Source organism: Rhea americana, unplaced genomic scaffold, assembly GCF_003343005.1.
Source record: "Rhea americana isolate MKP2758 unplaced genomic scaffold, rheAme1 scaffold_4, whole genome shotgun sequence".
NCBI lineage: Eukaryota > Metazoa > Chordata > Aves > Rheiformes > Rheidae > Rhea > Rhea americana.
This window is the reverse complement of record NW_028186534.1, coordinates 13,175,522-13,189,729: the sequence shown is the minus strand read 5'-3', so window position 1 is coordinate 13,189,729 and position 14,208 is coordinate 13,175,522. Positions and strand designations below refer to the sequence as shown.

The 14,208-nt window shown below is 50.2% G+C and overlaps 2 protein-coding genes across 2 annotated transcripts; both read left to right on the top strand.

Annotated features, from left to right (window-relative positions):
• The first annotated feature begins 89 nt into the window (after window positions 1-89).
• On the top strand, window positions 90-8,960 carry ZGPAT (zinc finger CCCH-type and G-patch domain containing). The gene is made up of 7 exons (XM_085314221.1): window positions 90-181; window positions 354-1,135; window positions 1,901-2,034; window positions 3,239-3,397; window positions 4,902-5,033; window positions 5,857-6,274; window positions 6,740-8,960. Exons 2-7 carry the CDS (start codon window positions 510-512, stop codon window positions 6,876-6,878), a joined length of 1,608 nt encoding a protein of 535 aa, XP_085170347.1. The 5' UTR covers window positions 90-181; window positions 354-509; the 3' UTR covers window positions 6,879-8,960.
• Window positions 8,961-13,316: 4,356 nt separating this feature from the next.
• On the top strand, window positions 13,317-14,208 carry LIME1 (Lck interacting transmembrane adaptor 1; the record flags this gene model as incomplete). The annotated part of the gene is made up of 4 exons (XM_085314279.1): window positions 13,317-13,432; window positions 13,789-13,840; window positions 13,927-14,014; window positions 14,135-14,208. Coding segments are annotated over exons 1-4 (330 nt in total), but the record flags the coding sequence as incomplete, so codon positions are not given.

Sequence of the window (14,208 nt, the reverse complement as noted above, 5' to 3'; positions counted from 1 at the left end):
GACTCCCAGAATGCCTAGCGCTCTGGTGGCCACACCCCCCTCCCCCGCGCAGTGGGGGGAAGTCTCCTAGACAAAACGGCCAAACGCGTCGGCTAGAGAGGCCGGAAGTAGGGTGGCGTGGAAGACCGGAAGCCGGCGGGGTGTCATGGCGGTGTCCCAGGAAGACGGGGGGAGTCGGGGGGTGAGTGAGGCGGGTGGTCGGCCGCGCCCGGTGGCGGGGGGGGACGCGAGAGCGGCGGGTGGCGGTGATGGCTGTGGCGCTGCGCCGGCCCCGAGCGCTTGGGCCGAGCCAGGCGCCCTTGCCGCAGGGCGGCGGCCCGCGGTAACGCGCCGTCCAATGTCCCTCGCTGCAGGTGCCGCCTCGGGCCTCCTCCGCGGGAAGCAGCAGGACGGCGATTAGCCGGTGGCGGCTGCGGACAAAGACCTGTTCATCATTTTAAGTAACCTGGTTGAAAATGTTCTGAATTCCCAGAAAGGTCACAGTTAGACGTGGCTTCGTTGTGCTGATAATGGATGAAGAGAGYCTGGAGGCAGCAATTCACACCTACAGTGCCCAGCTGCAGCAAGTAGAGCTGGCCTTGGGGGCCGGCCTTGACCCGTCGCAGCAAACGGACTTGATTCAGTTGCAGGAAGACTTAAAGCAGCTGATAGAACTGACTGAATCTAGCCTGGTGTCTATTAAAAAGAGCAAACTTCTTGCTACATTAGATACAAGTGCATCCTCCTCCTCTCCTGTAGGTCCCCTAGAGCAGGAGGCCAACCTAGACAATTCTGCCCAAGATGAGGAATATGCTGCTTTTAAGGAAGCCATTGCTGAGCTTGGAACTGAGGACAAACCTTCAGCTACTAATGATGAGCTGTCATCACAGAGAGATGAAGAAACTGATGAGAAAAGTGAATCAAAGTACAGTGAAGAAGAGGAGGAGGAGGAGGAATTGAGTGGGATGAAGGTTAAAGCCCCATACTATAGTTCCTGGGGGACCCTGGAGTACCATAATGCCATGATTGTGGGCACGGAATACTTGGAAGATGGCAGTGCAGGCGTCAGAGTGCTGTATCTCTATCCAACTCACAAGTCTTTGAAGCCGTGTCCGTTCTTCTTGGATGACAAATGCAGATTTAAAGAGAACTGTCGGTAAAAAAGAAAGGGGTGGGAGGAAGTTTATGGCCTTCTTTGTGCTAAAGCCTGGCCATGCAAAGGAAGAAAGCTCTTCTGAAAGTGCCATGTTTGGCTTTTGAACCAAGTGGAATTTTGCCAAATATTTTTCTTTCTGCTTTTAAACTATAACATGATAAACAGTGCATCAAACAGTTTGACAGCTTTCTTGAGCTAATACAGAGGTGATATGCTAAATCCCGTGGGAAAATGCAGAGATTCTACCAACTTCATTGAGTAGCTAAATTAATTATTAATCAACATGGGTTTTTTTTTTTTTAGTTAGTTTGTAGATAGTGCATGCATACAGATTGCACAGAGAGGTTGTGGAGTCTCTGTCTTTGGAGATTTTCAAAATTTAACTAGATAAGGCCCTGGGCAACGTGATATGTCTATGAAGCTGGTCCTGCTTTGAGCAGGAGTTTGGACTAGAGACCTACATTTCTGTGTGATCCTGTTTATCAAATAATCTGTGAAATTTTTTACTGGGCATGTCACTAGCGAGAAGAGCTTTGTTTTTCAGGATGGAATGCATTGACAAATGACATAAATAATGTCTTCAAGATGAAAATTGAAGAATATCTTGTATAGTTGAAATAGTGTGTGATAAAACTTTGGTAATTATTGGTGAAGATTCATCAGTGCTGACAACTGGCTCATATTTTCTTTATTGAGGGAAGGAAGTTTTATTTAAACCCTTTCCAAGTGGGGTAGATATGATTCTTCTTCCACCATCCCTGGCAGGTATTCCCATGGGCAAGTGGTGTCTGTGGAAGAGCTTCAGCCATTTCAGGAGCCCAATCTGAGCACTCTGGAGGTGGGCTCGGCCTGCCTAGCAAAACATAGTGATGGAATATGGTATACTGCAAAAATAACTGGTGAGTCTTGTTTTAGTGTGTTTTGTCAGGCTGCTATATGGAGGGTAAACGTGGATGCTTAAATGAAATAAAATAGTTGACTATTTTGTTTGATGATTGAAAAAGTTGACTAGGTAGTTACAGGCCTGAACTGAAAATCTGGAAATAGCTGAGAAAATATTCTGAGTTTTGTAGGTCTTGGGATGGGAGGAGGTTAGGAAACAAGAGCGTTAGACAAAAAGGTAACATAGGAGCAGGAGTATGAGAATAAAAATGCTAGATAGTCATTAGCTGCACTGGTAGGAAAAAAGATGGGTATTACGGGAACTTGCATGAATGCTAGAATTGCAATAATCTGCTCTTGTTGAAAGAAAAGCTAAGGGAGTTGGCCCTGCTTGTCAGCTGCTAATACAGGCTTCTTTAGGTTCCTTTGTGTCCTGGTCAGGGTGGGGGTTTATTCCTGCTTTGCTTCTTCCTTTGACTATTGCTGAGCCTGAGGGAAAAGTCTGCCTTCTCTTAAGAGTCCAGCGTAGGGCTATGAAGATGATTAGAGGACTGGAGCATCTCACTGATGAGGGAAGGCTGCAAGAGGTGGCTCTGTTTAGCCTGGAGAAGAGAAGACCRAGAGGGGATCTTATCAATGTCTACAGATATCTTAAGGGAGGGTCCCCAGAGGATGGGGCCACACATTTTTCAGAGGTGCCAAGTGATAGGACAAGAGGCAACGGGCAAAAACTGAAACACAAGAAGTTCTGTCTGAATATGAGTAAAAACCTCTTTACCATGAGAGTGACAGAGCACTGGAGCAGGTTGCCCAGAGAGGTTGTGGAGTCTCTTTCTCTGGAGGTATTTAAAACCTGCCTGGATGTGATCCTGTGCAATGTGCTCTAGGTGACCCTGCTTGAGCAGAGGGATTGTAGATGGTCTCTAGAGGTCCTTTCCAACCTTAACCATTCTGCAATTCTGTAATTCAATTTCTCTGCAGCCCCTCTTTCATTACTCCTAGAAATAAGTCTCTAAGTATCAAAACAGGTACTGTAGAAATAGCTCTTCATCACAGTGGATACTTTTAGACAGAAATCTCAAGCAAAAAAAAAGGATTTTTTTTAATACATGTTCCTTGGGCCTTCCTCCTCTCCCACTGAAGCTAAATCTGCTGTGGAAAGCATTCTACCAGCTGCATATTGCATGCTTGAACTCTTACCTGTTGCTTTTTCTTCTGTAGACATCGACAGTGGCTACTACACTGTGAAGTTTGATTCCCTGCTGCTAAAGGAAGCTGTCGTAGAAGGAGATGGTATCATTCCCCCTTTACGAAGTGAAGATGGTGCTTCCTCTGCTGAGTCTGATGAAGATAGCGTTGATGATTCTGGTTATGCTAAAGGTAGAGAATGAGGAGCAAAAACAGCCTGTGATTCAGGTTTGACCTCCTCTCTGGGATATACTGAATTACTCTCCTGGCTTGAAGCTTTCATTACAAGTGTCTCATCTCTGATGAAAGAGTTGATATAATCTCTTTATATTTTGCTGAAAGATAGCAGAGAACATTAAGTATCTCTTATGTTACAATTGCTAACTGCAGTCTTTGTTTCATGCAAGTTACTTTACTGGGCTAATGAAAGTTGGAGGTTTCCACGACAACTCCCAACAAATGAAAGTAGAGGGTATTAATTACAGGTAGGTAGGTTCCAAGCTGTGTGGGTCTTTTTTTTTTTAATGTGACTGACTGAGTTAAGCAAATAAATAAATAAATAGGAAGGCTTCCTCATCTCTCTGACAGCTTCATGCAGCTCCATGACATTAGAATACAAGATCACAGTAATTGCAAGTATTTGGTCCTCCCAGCGCCTTGGTGAAGTAGGAGTAACAGACCTGCCCTGTTTTACTGTCAAAAGCTGACACAGAGGGAGCCCGAGTATCTTCTTTAAGATTACACAGGCAACACCCTTCCTGTGCTACTGTCTCAATTACTTCCCTGGGACAAAGCTGTGTCCTAGAGCTCTTTAAATTTAGCCTAATTGAGATTATTGATGCTAATAATACAAAACTAGCATAGTGTCCTAGAGGAGCCTCATACTAGAAAAGTGAGCTGGAAGTGTGGAATGATGCTTGCAGTAGACTCAATGCTAAATGAGGCAATGACTACGCTGGTGGAGTATGTCACTCTCTGTGATCATCCCAGGAGTAAGGCAAAGAAGCATAAAAACTTCTGGATTCTTCACCCTGGAACTATAAGATCAGTGGGAGGTGATCCTGCCCCTCTACTCAGCCCTGGTGAGGCCTCATCTGGAGTACAGTGTCCTGTTCTGCGCTCCCCAGTACAAGAAAGACATGGAACTACTGGAGAAAGTCCAGCATAGGGCTATGAAGATGATCAGAGGAATGAAGCGTCTCTCTTATGAGGAAAGCCTGCGAGAGCTGGGCCTGTTCAGCCTGGAGAAGAGAAAACTGAGAGGGAAGCTTATCAATGTACACAAATACCTTAAGGGTGGGTGTCCAGAAGATAGGGCCAGGCTCTTTTCAGTGGTGCCAAGCAAGAGGACAAGAGGCAATGGGCACAAACTGAGCCACAGGAAGTTCTGCCTGAAATGAGGAGGAATTTCTTTACTGTAAGAGTGTCAGAGCACTGGAACAGGTTGCTCAGAGAGGTTGTGGAATCTCCTTTGAAGATATTCAGTACCTGCCTGGATGCAACCCTTGAACAGGGAGGTTGAACTAGGTGATCTCCAGAGGTCCCATCCAACCTCAACCATTCTGTGATCATATGTGCAGTAAATCACTGCCTTGTGAGTGGTTTTTGTGTTGTGTGTGCCTCCCTTACCCTCAGCTGAAGGTTTCACATAGCAGTTTTGTTTGTGTTTCACTAATCTGTCTCTTCTGTGCCACAGTGATAGATTCAAGCATGCCAGAAAATGGGGAATGGACTCCAGCTTGCAGTTCCTCTTTTGGCGGCTGGGAAGCCCATACTCGTGGCATTGGCTCCAAACTGCTTGCTCAGATGGGATATGAATTTGGAAAAGGTAAGGGGAGAAGATGGTCCTAGTCATGTGAGGGCTTGAATTTATTTGCCTGCCTTATAACTTTGGTCTTATGATAGTTCCCAGGAGCTGGTTACAAAGAGCAAGATTTTGCATGAAGTTAAAACTCCTTTACTGCAGGGCCTTTTAGATAAGACTCAGACTGTGATGAATCACACCTAATGGAACTGTTAGAAAGTGAGAAGGGACATTTCATCTAAGTACTGGGACATGTTTGCACCAATAGGTGTATAGTAACAGCAAAAATTAGAACCACAGTCAAGCTCATGATTAAAACCATGAGAACTGTTAAATGAGATGTTCAAAGACTTCAGGTAGAAGAGAACAGAGCTGTGAAGCTTCTGATGTCTATGTTAAAGCATCCTCTGGCTCTTAAACACAGATTTCAAAGCCTGCTGAACTAGCTTCTCACTGTACAAAATGTACTGAGCCTTGGTGGTTTTAGGAGGCTGGTCTGCTACTTGCATTTGTCTCTAGTTCTTTCAGAGGAACCAAACCAGTTTTAAGGAGAACCTGGCCTGTGAAGCTGAATGTGACGTTTCATAGAAACTAGCCCAATGCATGACCTTGGATTTTTTTTATCACTTATGTTCTGCTGCAGAAGGCTCCTGTCATAGCATCCATCATAAACATCTGTGGCCCTTGCTGCCCCCGCTTGACTTTGATGATAGTTATGACTTTGTACCTCAAAAGCCAATATGTTTGTTCTAAGCTTGTGACTGTCAGTTGCAGTTTTTGTCGAGGTGATTTGGGATGATCTTGTGGTAATGGCTTGATGTCTTTCCTCGTGGCCTCTCCTCCTCAGGTTTGGGGAAGAATTCTGAGGGACGAGTGGAGCCAGTGCAGGCCGTAGTGCTTCCTCGAGGGAAGTCCCTTGACCAGTGTGCTGAGGTGCTTCAGAAGAAGAAACAGGGGAAGCTGAATCCAGGCAAACTGAAGAAATGCCAGGGAAAGGGAAATAGTGCTGGCCAGTCCCCTGCGGGCAGCCGTAAGGCTTCCCGCAACGTGTTTGACTTYTTGAATGAGAAACTGCGGGGGAAGAGCACTGGAGAGAAAGCTGGAGGGACAGTGTTGCCACAGAGGAACAGCAAAGAGATCTACCACGCTAGCAAAAGCACCAAGAAGGCCCTGAGCGTCCGCCTCTTCCAAACAATGGAAAAGATTGAGCAGACGCAGAAGGATATCAGAGGAATCCAGCAGGCCTTGGCACGCAACATTGGACGGTAGGAAAAATTCCTCTTTGGGGCTGCTGGATTAAATGATCATTCTTGGCCCTTCTGGGAAGAGATGGGATTCAAATCAGGTGTTGCAGGAACAGATGAAACATGTGGATGAGATGTAAGGGGAGGTAGAGAACAGAGCCTTTAATGAGCTCTTCAGACCAGCTCGGTTATGAGCATGTTTGTCTGGGGTTCTTTGAGTGAAATTCAAGCTGTGGGAGAGGAGCTTTCTGAGGAAAGGTACTGGAGCCCTTTCTTTCCCATGATCATCTCCACATGTTGCTGTTGAGTGTCACAAGAAGACCTATATGTTTTCTAACTCATATTGTACTGCGCATCAGGTATTTCCTGGATTTCAGCACTATGCTTGCACTGGTCCCATAGGAAAGGGGCTCCCTCCGGGGGTGGTGGCAGACCTTTGCTCTTAGCACACAGGATGATACTGTTTTAACACCTCTTGCTTTTCAGGCACAGCGTTGCTACAGCTCAGCTGGAGGAGAAACTTGCTAATGCTCACAAACAGCTGGGACAGCTGCAGGCCCAGGAAGCCAGTCTACAGCGGGAGCAGAAGAAAGCAGACACACACAAAAAAATGACTGAGTTCTAGTCTCTCTGAGGAAGGCATTAGGCTGCAGACCTTCTAAGCAGGCCCTGAGCTCACAGCCTCAGAGCCTGGGTGAGCCATCCCACTCCTCTGGGCCTCAGTCTGTCCAGCTTGAAAACTGGGCTGAAAAGCAGCAGTTTCCAAAACTAGATGCTACTGAGCTGAGCCCTCCTGGGACGGGAAGGCGTATACGTTTGTCCAGCCCTGAAAGCATTCAGTAAGCCTGAGCCTCTTATAAGGACTGGCTGCAAGAAATATGATTCCCTGCTCGCTTGCACACTTCTTTCCTCTGTTATCACTGTGGTAGTGCCTCCATTCAGAGTCTATAGTAACTTGGGTGATAACACTGCTGGCTGTATAGCAGCCGAGGAGGGACTTTGAAAGCCCCACATCCTGCCATCAACTGTAGCTTGTGTTTGCAGCAGCCAACTGAGCACATGCAAGTGGGGGCAGGGTCCCAAGCACATTCTGGCAGAGCAGAAAAGGCAGATGCTAGTGCCGGGTGAAAACAACAACAGCACATTGTTTCAACTGCTCTCTCCCATCTGTTCCTTGCAATGGGATTTATATGAGATCTCAGTTATGTTGAAAGTAGTGCCTTGCAGCCCTGGTGTAATGAATAGACAGAAAACTGGCAGCTTGGAGATGGGTGCTAGCAGTCTAAAGCATCCCTAGGCCATGTTATGGCAAAACCATTGATTTGGCATGGAAAGTTGAATCATTCCACAAGCAGTGTGCCAGAACTGGGGGAATAAGACAGCAGAGTAACAGAGTCTCAAACTTTCTAGCTGAGACCAATTCTGTGGGGAACCTTGTGCTTCTGCCATCATTACTTGAGTTTTTCTGTCCTAGGTGGCTCATTGAACACAGATTGCTTTTAGATTAAAAAAAAAAAAAATCTCAGGACCCAGTCCTGGGTCAGACTGGGCCTCAGATGAGTACGCAGCTCAGGAGGTCTCTGTGCTGAGCATGCAGCCCTGACTGTGGAAGAGCTTCAGGCTATGCTGGTGGCAACCCAGGAAGCAAAATGCCCTTCCCTGCAATGTGAATAGTCCTCAGATGGGAAGGATAACTTCTCCCCTAGGTTATATTCTGTGTTGGTGGCAGCCAGCCCTTACCCAGGGGAGACRGTGGTTCCATCAAACTCTGTTTCTGGTGGGACTTGTTTTTGTTAATAATTTCACACCAATATCTTAAGGATATATTTTTTTAAGTTAAAAAAAATCAGATCCCTTTTATTCTATGAGTCATTTTTCTAATGAAAAGTTTTGCTCTTTTCATGCCACTCTTTTTATCTATTTCTAAGAAAATTATAAAGCTGTCAGTCTGGGTGGGGCTTCCCCTACTTACAAGGACGAAGCCCGTCCGCTTCACTGCCAAGCTAATCAGAAAATCTAAGGCTGAAGGAGGTATGATTAGAGTTAAGTCATGAGTGATTTAGCATTACTGCAGACACGGCTCAGAAACCACAGAGCAACAGTGAACTGAAGCAGGAAGAGAAATGTCTTCAAGAAATCTGCTGTAGTGACTCTTTCCTCCTGGAAAACACTTGGATTCTGCTATGTTGGACACCAAAGTTCCAGCTTCACAGCAGATGTAAAAGATGACGTGGACTGCCTTGAGCATATCAGCATCCATCGGTTTCTAACTAAAGTGGCCGTAGCGTTTTCATTGTTCTGAATTCACGTTCTCCACGCACTGGGTTTAACTCGAGGATTTAACAATGGTTATTCAGTGCCCTTCCCTCCCAAATGACTGTTCGTTTTCCATGCTCGAGTGTCGAGTGATGACAAGGATTAATGTGCTCAGCTTGGAATGGGTGCTTGCTGAAGTGGCCCGTGACTGGTGAGCCGAATTGGGCAGAGAAATTTTTTTGAGTTTTGCTTTGTGTTCTCACACTACTTTACTTGTCTTTTTTACTTTGTAATGGGCATATTAGTCGTGTGTCCTGGCTAGGTTGCGTTTTGATCACTCCTTGAAACTTCCACAGCTTCAGTTGTCAGTCAGATTTCCTGTTCAAACAGCTGCTGCATCCCGCCCAAGACGATTTATGTCCCTGGTGAATAAAGTCTTTTTTTCCCCCTCTCTCTGTGTTTATAAGGCACTGGTCGTTTGAAAGGTAGTGATTACGTGTGGCAGCGTATCTTTCGGATAGACAGCTGGCATTAAAACCAGCCTTGCTAGAAGGGGAGCGCGGCAGAGGGTGCTGTTGTGTGCCAGGTGCCTGCAGAGCCTGCTTGCAGCGCTGCAGAGCCTGCACGGGCAAGGCAGGGAGAAACCCAGCCTACAATTGGGTGAAGCAGCCAGCTCTGCAGGCCAGGAAGCGAGMTGTGGCATCAGCCCAGCAGCTGTGCGCTGTAGATCAGCCAAAGGAAGAGTAGGAGAGCTTGAATGTTTGAAAAGCTGTGAAACCCCCAATTAGGAGTAACTGCTGGATAAAAGAAGCTAAATTCTCAGACTGATTGGCAAGGAGGAGAGTATGGTTGGATTGCTGTTCTTCATGTTCACTGGCTTTTGAGTTTCTGCAAAGTAAGTGCTGTTTATTTTCTTGTCTGGCAAACTTGCGTATATTCAGCTAAACTGGGGAYTGGAAAATACTTAGATGCTGCTGCAACTAGCCAGAGTGGAAAGGCAGGATTCCTTTAGCGCTTCAGTGTCGAAGCATCAGCTGGATTATTGAACAAAGTTCCAGTCGGGCCAAGGAGGTCTGTAAGCACGGTGCAATTTAATGTCATCCTGGAAGTACCGGGGCTTAGAAAGGGGGGAAAGGTGCTTGAACTTGGCTGGGATCCTGTGGTTTGAACCTAGAAGTGGAGTGGGAACTGATCACTTTCTTAGTGAATTTTAACTGTTGAGTTCAGAGGTATGAGATGCTGTTCTGCCTCCCCACCAAAAAGAAAAATAATATTTCAGTGATTTGATGGGACTAGATTTTTTGCTTGCATGTGAAACAGTTCGTAGAAATGGTGAGCTCCTGGCCACCCTGCCGCAGGTGGGTGGAGGCTTGAGAGAGCATAGTCTTTGAAACATTGTATTTTGGAGACTTGAAATTGCAAATAACTACTAATTTTGTGGCAAGAAAACCACTGTGGTAGGCAGGTGATTCGGGGTGGGGGGGACAGGATGGGGCATAGCTCCTTAATGCCCTCCTTCCGTATTTTGGAATCCGATTTCCTATAAATGCAGCGCTGAGGTCTCATCAGAACTTGGGTCCTGCTGTGGCTCATCTCTGCAAAAAACCTGCCCTGCCGTTTCTCAGCTAGTGCTTAGAAGTGCATTTTTTTTTGCCAAAGTGAGTCAGTTTCCAGCAAATTTAGAAGGGCACGAAGAAAGAAAAGTGCTGAAACAATTTCAGCTTCAACTGAAGCCACATGGTGTGAACAGAAGAGTCACTTATAGTCTTAAAACCTTTAGATAAGTTTTCTGTAAAAGCCAGTCCAGCATGTGAGTAGCAATCAGGACTGTAGATAGAAGCATCGCGCATCCAAGTTTTGTGACATTTGGGGCTGGACTTCAGAAATGTATTTGATCCTTTATAAGTTAAACAACTTAATAGGAGTTTAACCATGAAGTCTATCCCTTCAGAGGCAGCCTTGCTCCTGCTGCTGAAATGCAAGGGGTAGTGAAAGGGATCTTGTGCCTACTCCGYGTTGGAAATATTTTTAAGATTTAGTTATTACATCCTATGATTTAAGGCAGATTAAATRCCGTTGCTATAACTGCCTGTGGGGCTTTCACTTTTTGTGATTTTTCTTCTTTTAAAAAAAGTTACTTCTCCTTCTTGAGCCGTTTTTCAGCAGAACTCCCCAGGGTGCCTGAGCCTGGGTCAGCTGCAGCCTTGTTGGCAATCGCTGATGGAAATCAACTTGTAATGTTTGTCCTGCTTCCCTGCAAATACGTTTTTAGTAGTTCCGTGGACTTTTTTCTTGTTACCCCGCACTAAATATTGTGTGCTGATTTATCTATGTAGGTGAGCTGGAGGCCAGGCAGAACTGTTAGTGGCAGAACTTAATTTTACAGCGAATTTAATCGCATAGTCACGAAGCCTGGCTGAGAAATTTAAGCCTTTTGTTAGACGGGCTTTTCAAAGCCACAAAAAGCTCTCGAGTCGTTGGGTAGCAAATCGACTGTGCTCGTGGTGCTGGTGCTCAGGTATCGCGAAATGGAGCTGTTCCCTCCTTGGTGCGCTGCGGTTGTGGGCGTACGCGTCGCGCCGCCGCAACTGCCGTCGTCTTCAAAGCCATCTCGGCCGGCAGAGCCGGCGCGCTACAAAATGCCGCCTTGCCCTCGAGAGGAGCCCCAAGACTCGGAAGTCAAAAGCTTAACTGGCAGGAAGTTCATTTGCACGTTTCAAAAAGTCTATTTAAAACTCGATCTTGCCACCCCGYGTCGCGTGGTTTAGCTGAGCCGGCGCAGTCTTATCTGAGCGACTCTGAGCAAATTCGGCCAGACACCGGATTTTCAAATTTGTTTTCCTGCACAGCACAGGGGATCGGCAGAGCAGGTCAGAACTTCTCCGCATTAATTTCAATGTAGGACGTCTCATTCGYGAATCTCAGAAATTCGGGGACGGGAAATCCCCGTCCCGTGGGAACAGGCGTCCCGGCGTGCGCCCACCTCAGCGAGCAAAGCTCCCGCTTCAGCCTTGGCTTGACGTCGGCTTCCAGCCGCTGGGTCGTGTTACCGCTTCGTCTGCTGAACTTCCGAGCCTGCTCTTCACTTCTGTCCTGACTGTCGTTGCTTTGCTGCCTGGGATCCTGTCGCTCTAATAAGCTGAACGAGTTAAGCGAGGACTGTCTAAAACAACCGCTCGTTTTGCAGGCAATCCGTATAATTAACATAGGCTCGGACAGRAAAGCAGCGCTCTCTAATTAAAACGCTTTTGAAAAGAGAGCTGAGCTCCCTTCCCAGCTCTGATCTAAGCCAGCCTGCCCAGCCGGGTGGGTCCCGCAGGCCCGTCTCGGTTTCCACGTTGGAATAATTGCTCTCCAGGGGTTAAAGCGTTAGTGAAGTACCCAAAGGCGTGGGAAGTTCTCGGATAAAACAGTGCTTGGGTGAGCAAAGGCTGGCCGGTTACGTGGGAGAAGATGCGCCAAGTGTGCCGGCGGGTGACATGAGATACGTAGGGGAGAGGAGCAAGACGGGTCGCTCGATGGGTGAAACCTCCCCGGAGCTCCTCCTTCCCGAGGTCTCTCCCGCCTGCGAAGCTGCAGCTCGGAGGCAGAGGAGCCCGGCGGGGGAGATGCTCCGTTTGCTCGTCTCGGTGCTAGCTCCCCTCGGAGGGCACCGACTCTGCATGTGCAAAGGGGGGTCGTCAGGCAGAGCCAGGGACGAGGGAGGTCCCTGCGCTGTCCCACGGGGCCCTGGTTTCGTGTTTGAAGCTCAGGTGCGGCAGGTTGGGTCTGAGGCTTTGYGATCTGGATTAGGGTATGTAAGAGGGCGAGTAAGAGGCACAGGGCATGGCTGAGGGGCTCCCTGTGTCCCCGGCAGCGCTCGTGGACGTCATCCTGCTCTGAGGTGCGAGCTTCGTCGGCCTCTGGATCAGTTACATCCTCCCTGAGGCATGTTTTACTGCAGTGTTTGCCAGGCTGCAAACTACCTTCGTCTTTCTTCTTCCATCAGTAGGGAAAAATTTTGAACCAAGGCATATTCCAAACGTTGGCACATTGACATGTAGTAATACACCAGCCTCTTCTGCGAGTAGGGTCTGAGCAGCTGAACGCTGCCCCTGGGGCTCGCACGGAGCTGGGAGCAGCTGCTGCCGCCGTCCACGCTCCGTCCTGGGCTCCACAGCACCTGCGCTCCTCTGCTTCTCTTGCCCTGGACTTGCTGCTGGCTCCGTGCACCCACACCGGGTCCGTGCACCCACACCGGGTCTGTGCACCCACACCGGGTCCATGCACCCATACCAGCTCCATGCACCCATGCCAACTTGGTGCATCTGCACCAGTTCCGTGCACCCATACCAGGTCTGTGCACTCGTGCCAGCTCGGTGCATCCGTGCTGACCCTGTGCACYGATGCGATCTGCTGCAGGCAGGAACCGGAGCTCCCACTCTGCCGGTGTGGCCACGACCATTAAAGAAAGGGACCCGCACCCACTTGGCTGCTCCCACTGCACCGTGCCTTTGGTGGCACGGCAGCAGGTTGCACGGCAGTGGTGGCACGGCGGTGGACTGCATGGTGGTTGGTGGCAATGGCACAGCAGCGGTGGCACGGCAGTGGGTTGCGCGGTGGAGGGTGGCGTGGTGCCCCGCTGCCGCGGGGGAGCAGGAAGGGCAGGGGAGCCGCAGCCGTTAAAGCRTTAAAGCCGCTGTGGTTAGCGGCTTTAAAGGGCTAGTGGGTGGGCGGCGGGTGCTGGTGGCGCCTCCGAGCCGCCCCCGGTGCCCGACCATCCTTCTCTCTCCGCAGGGCTCGGAGGAGCGCGGGAAGCGGCTCGCCCATGGCGGCAGCGCCGGGCGAGGGGCTGCCGAGGCCCCCGCTGCTGCCGGCTGTCGCCCCCCTGGCCCTGCTCGGCGCCCTGCTCTCCCTGGGTGCCCTGTGTGCTGCCTGCAGACGGTAGGAGCCCCCCGCCGCCGCCGCCGGCCCCGCTGCCGCCCCGCTTCTTGTCCCGGAGGCACGAGGGGCCGCTGCTCCCCCGCTCCGCTCCGCGCCCCGCTTGGCTTTTGCTCCCTGCCTGGCCCTTGAGGCACCCTGCACCCGAGGAGCCGGGGCACGCTGGCTGCCCGGAGCATCCCGCCGGGTGCACGCAGCATCCCGCCGGGTGCACGCAGCATCCCGCCGGGTGCATGCAGCATCCCGCCCAGCATCCCGCCGGGTGCAGCGCGGGACCTACCGAGGAGCTGGGTGCTGGCTCGGAAGGTCCCGCTGCTCCGGCTCGGCGGCCCCCGGCTCAGCCCCGCGTCTCCTTGCAGCAAGGCTCGGAAGAGGAAGGTGCCTGCGGACGCGGTGAAGCTAATGGACGAGGTAAGCGGGTGCACGGGGGGCCGGGGGGCCCGGGCACGGCCCCGCTCCGGGGCAGGCGGCTCAGGGCCCCCCTCGGCCCCGCGCAGGCCCTGCCGAGGCAGCTGCAGCTCCGCGCGCTCAGCAAGTCCGACACGAAGCTGCACGAGCTCTGCCGCCTGACGCCCRCGGGCGAGAGTGAGTCGCGGGCCGCCGCGGGCCGTCCCCCGTCTCCGTGCATCCCGGCGGGCGCTGGCAGGCCGGTGCCGGTGCCGGCTGTGGCCCCCCCGGCACCCCCCAACCCGCCTTCTCCCGCAGGCCAGAGACCGGCCAGCGCGCATTTGCCGCAGGCGCCGGGGCAGCCGGCGGCCGGGAGCGCCTCGCCGCACCGG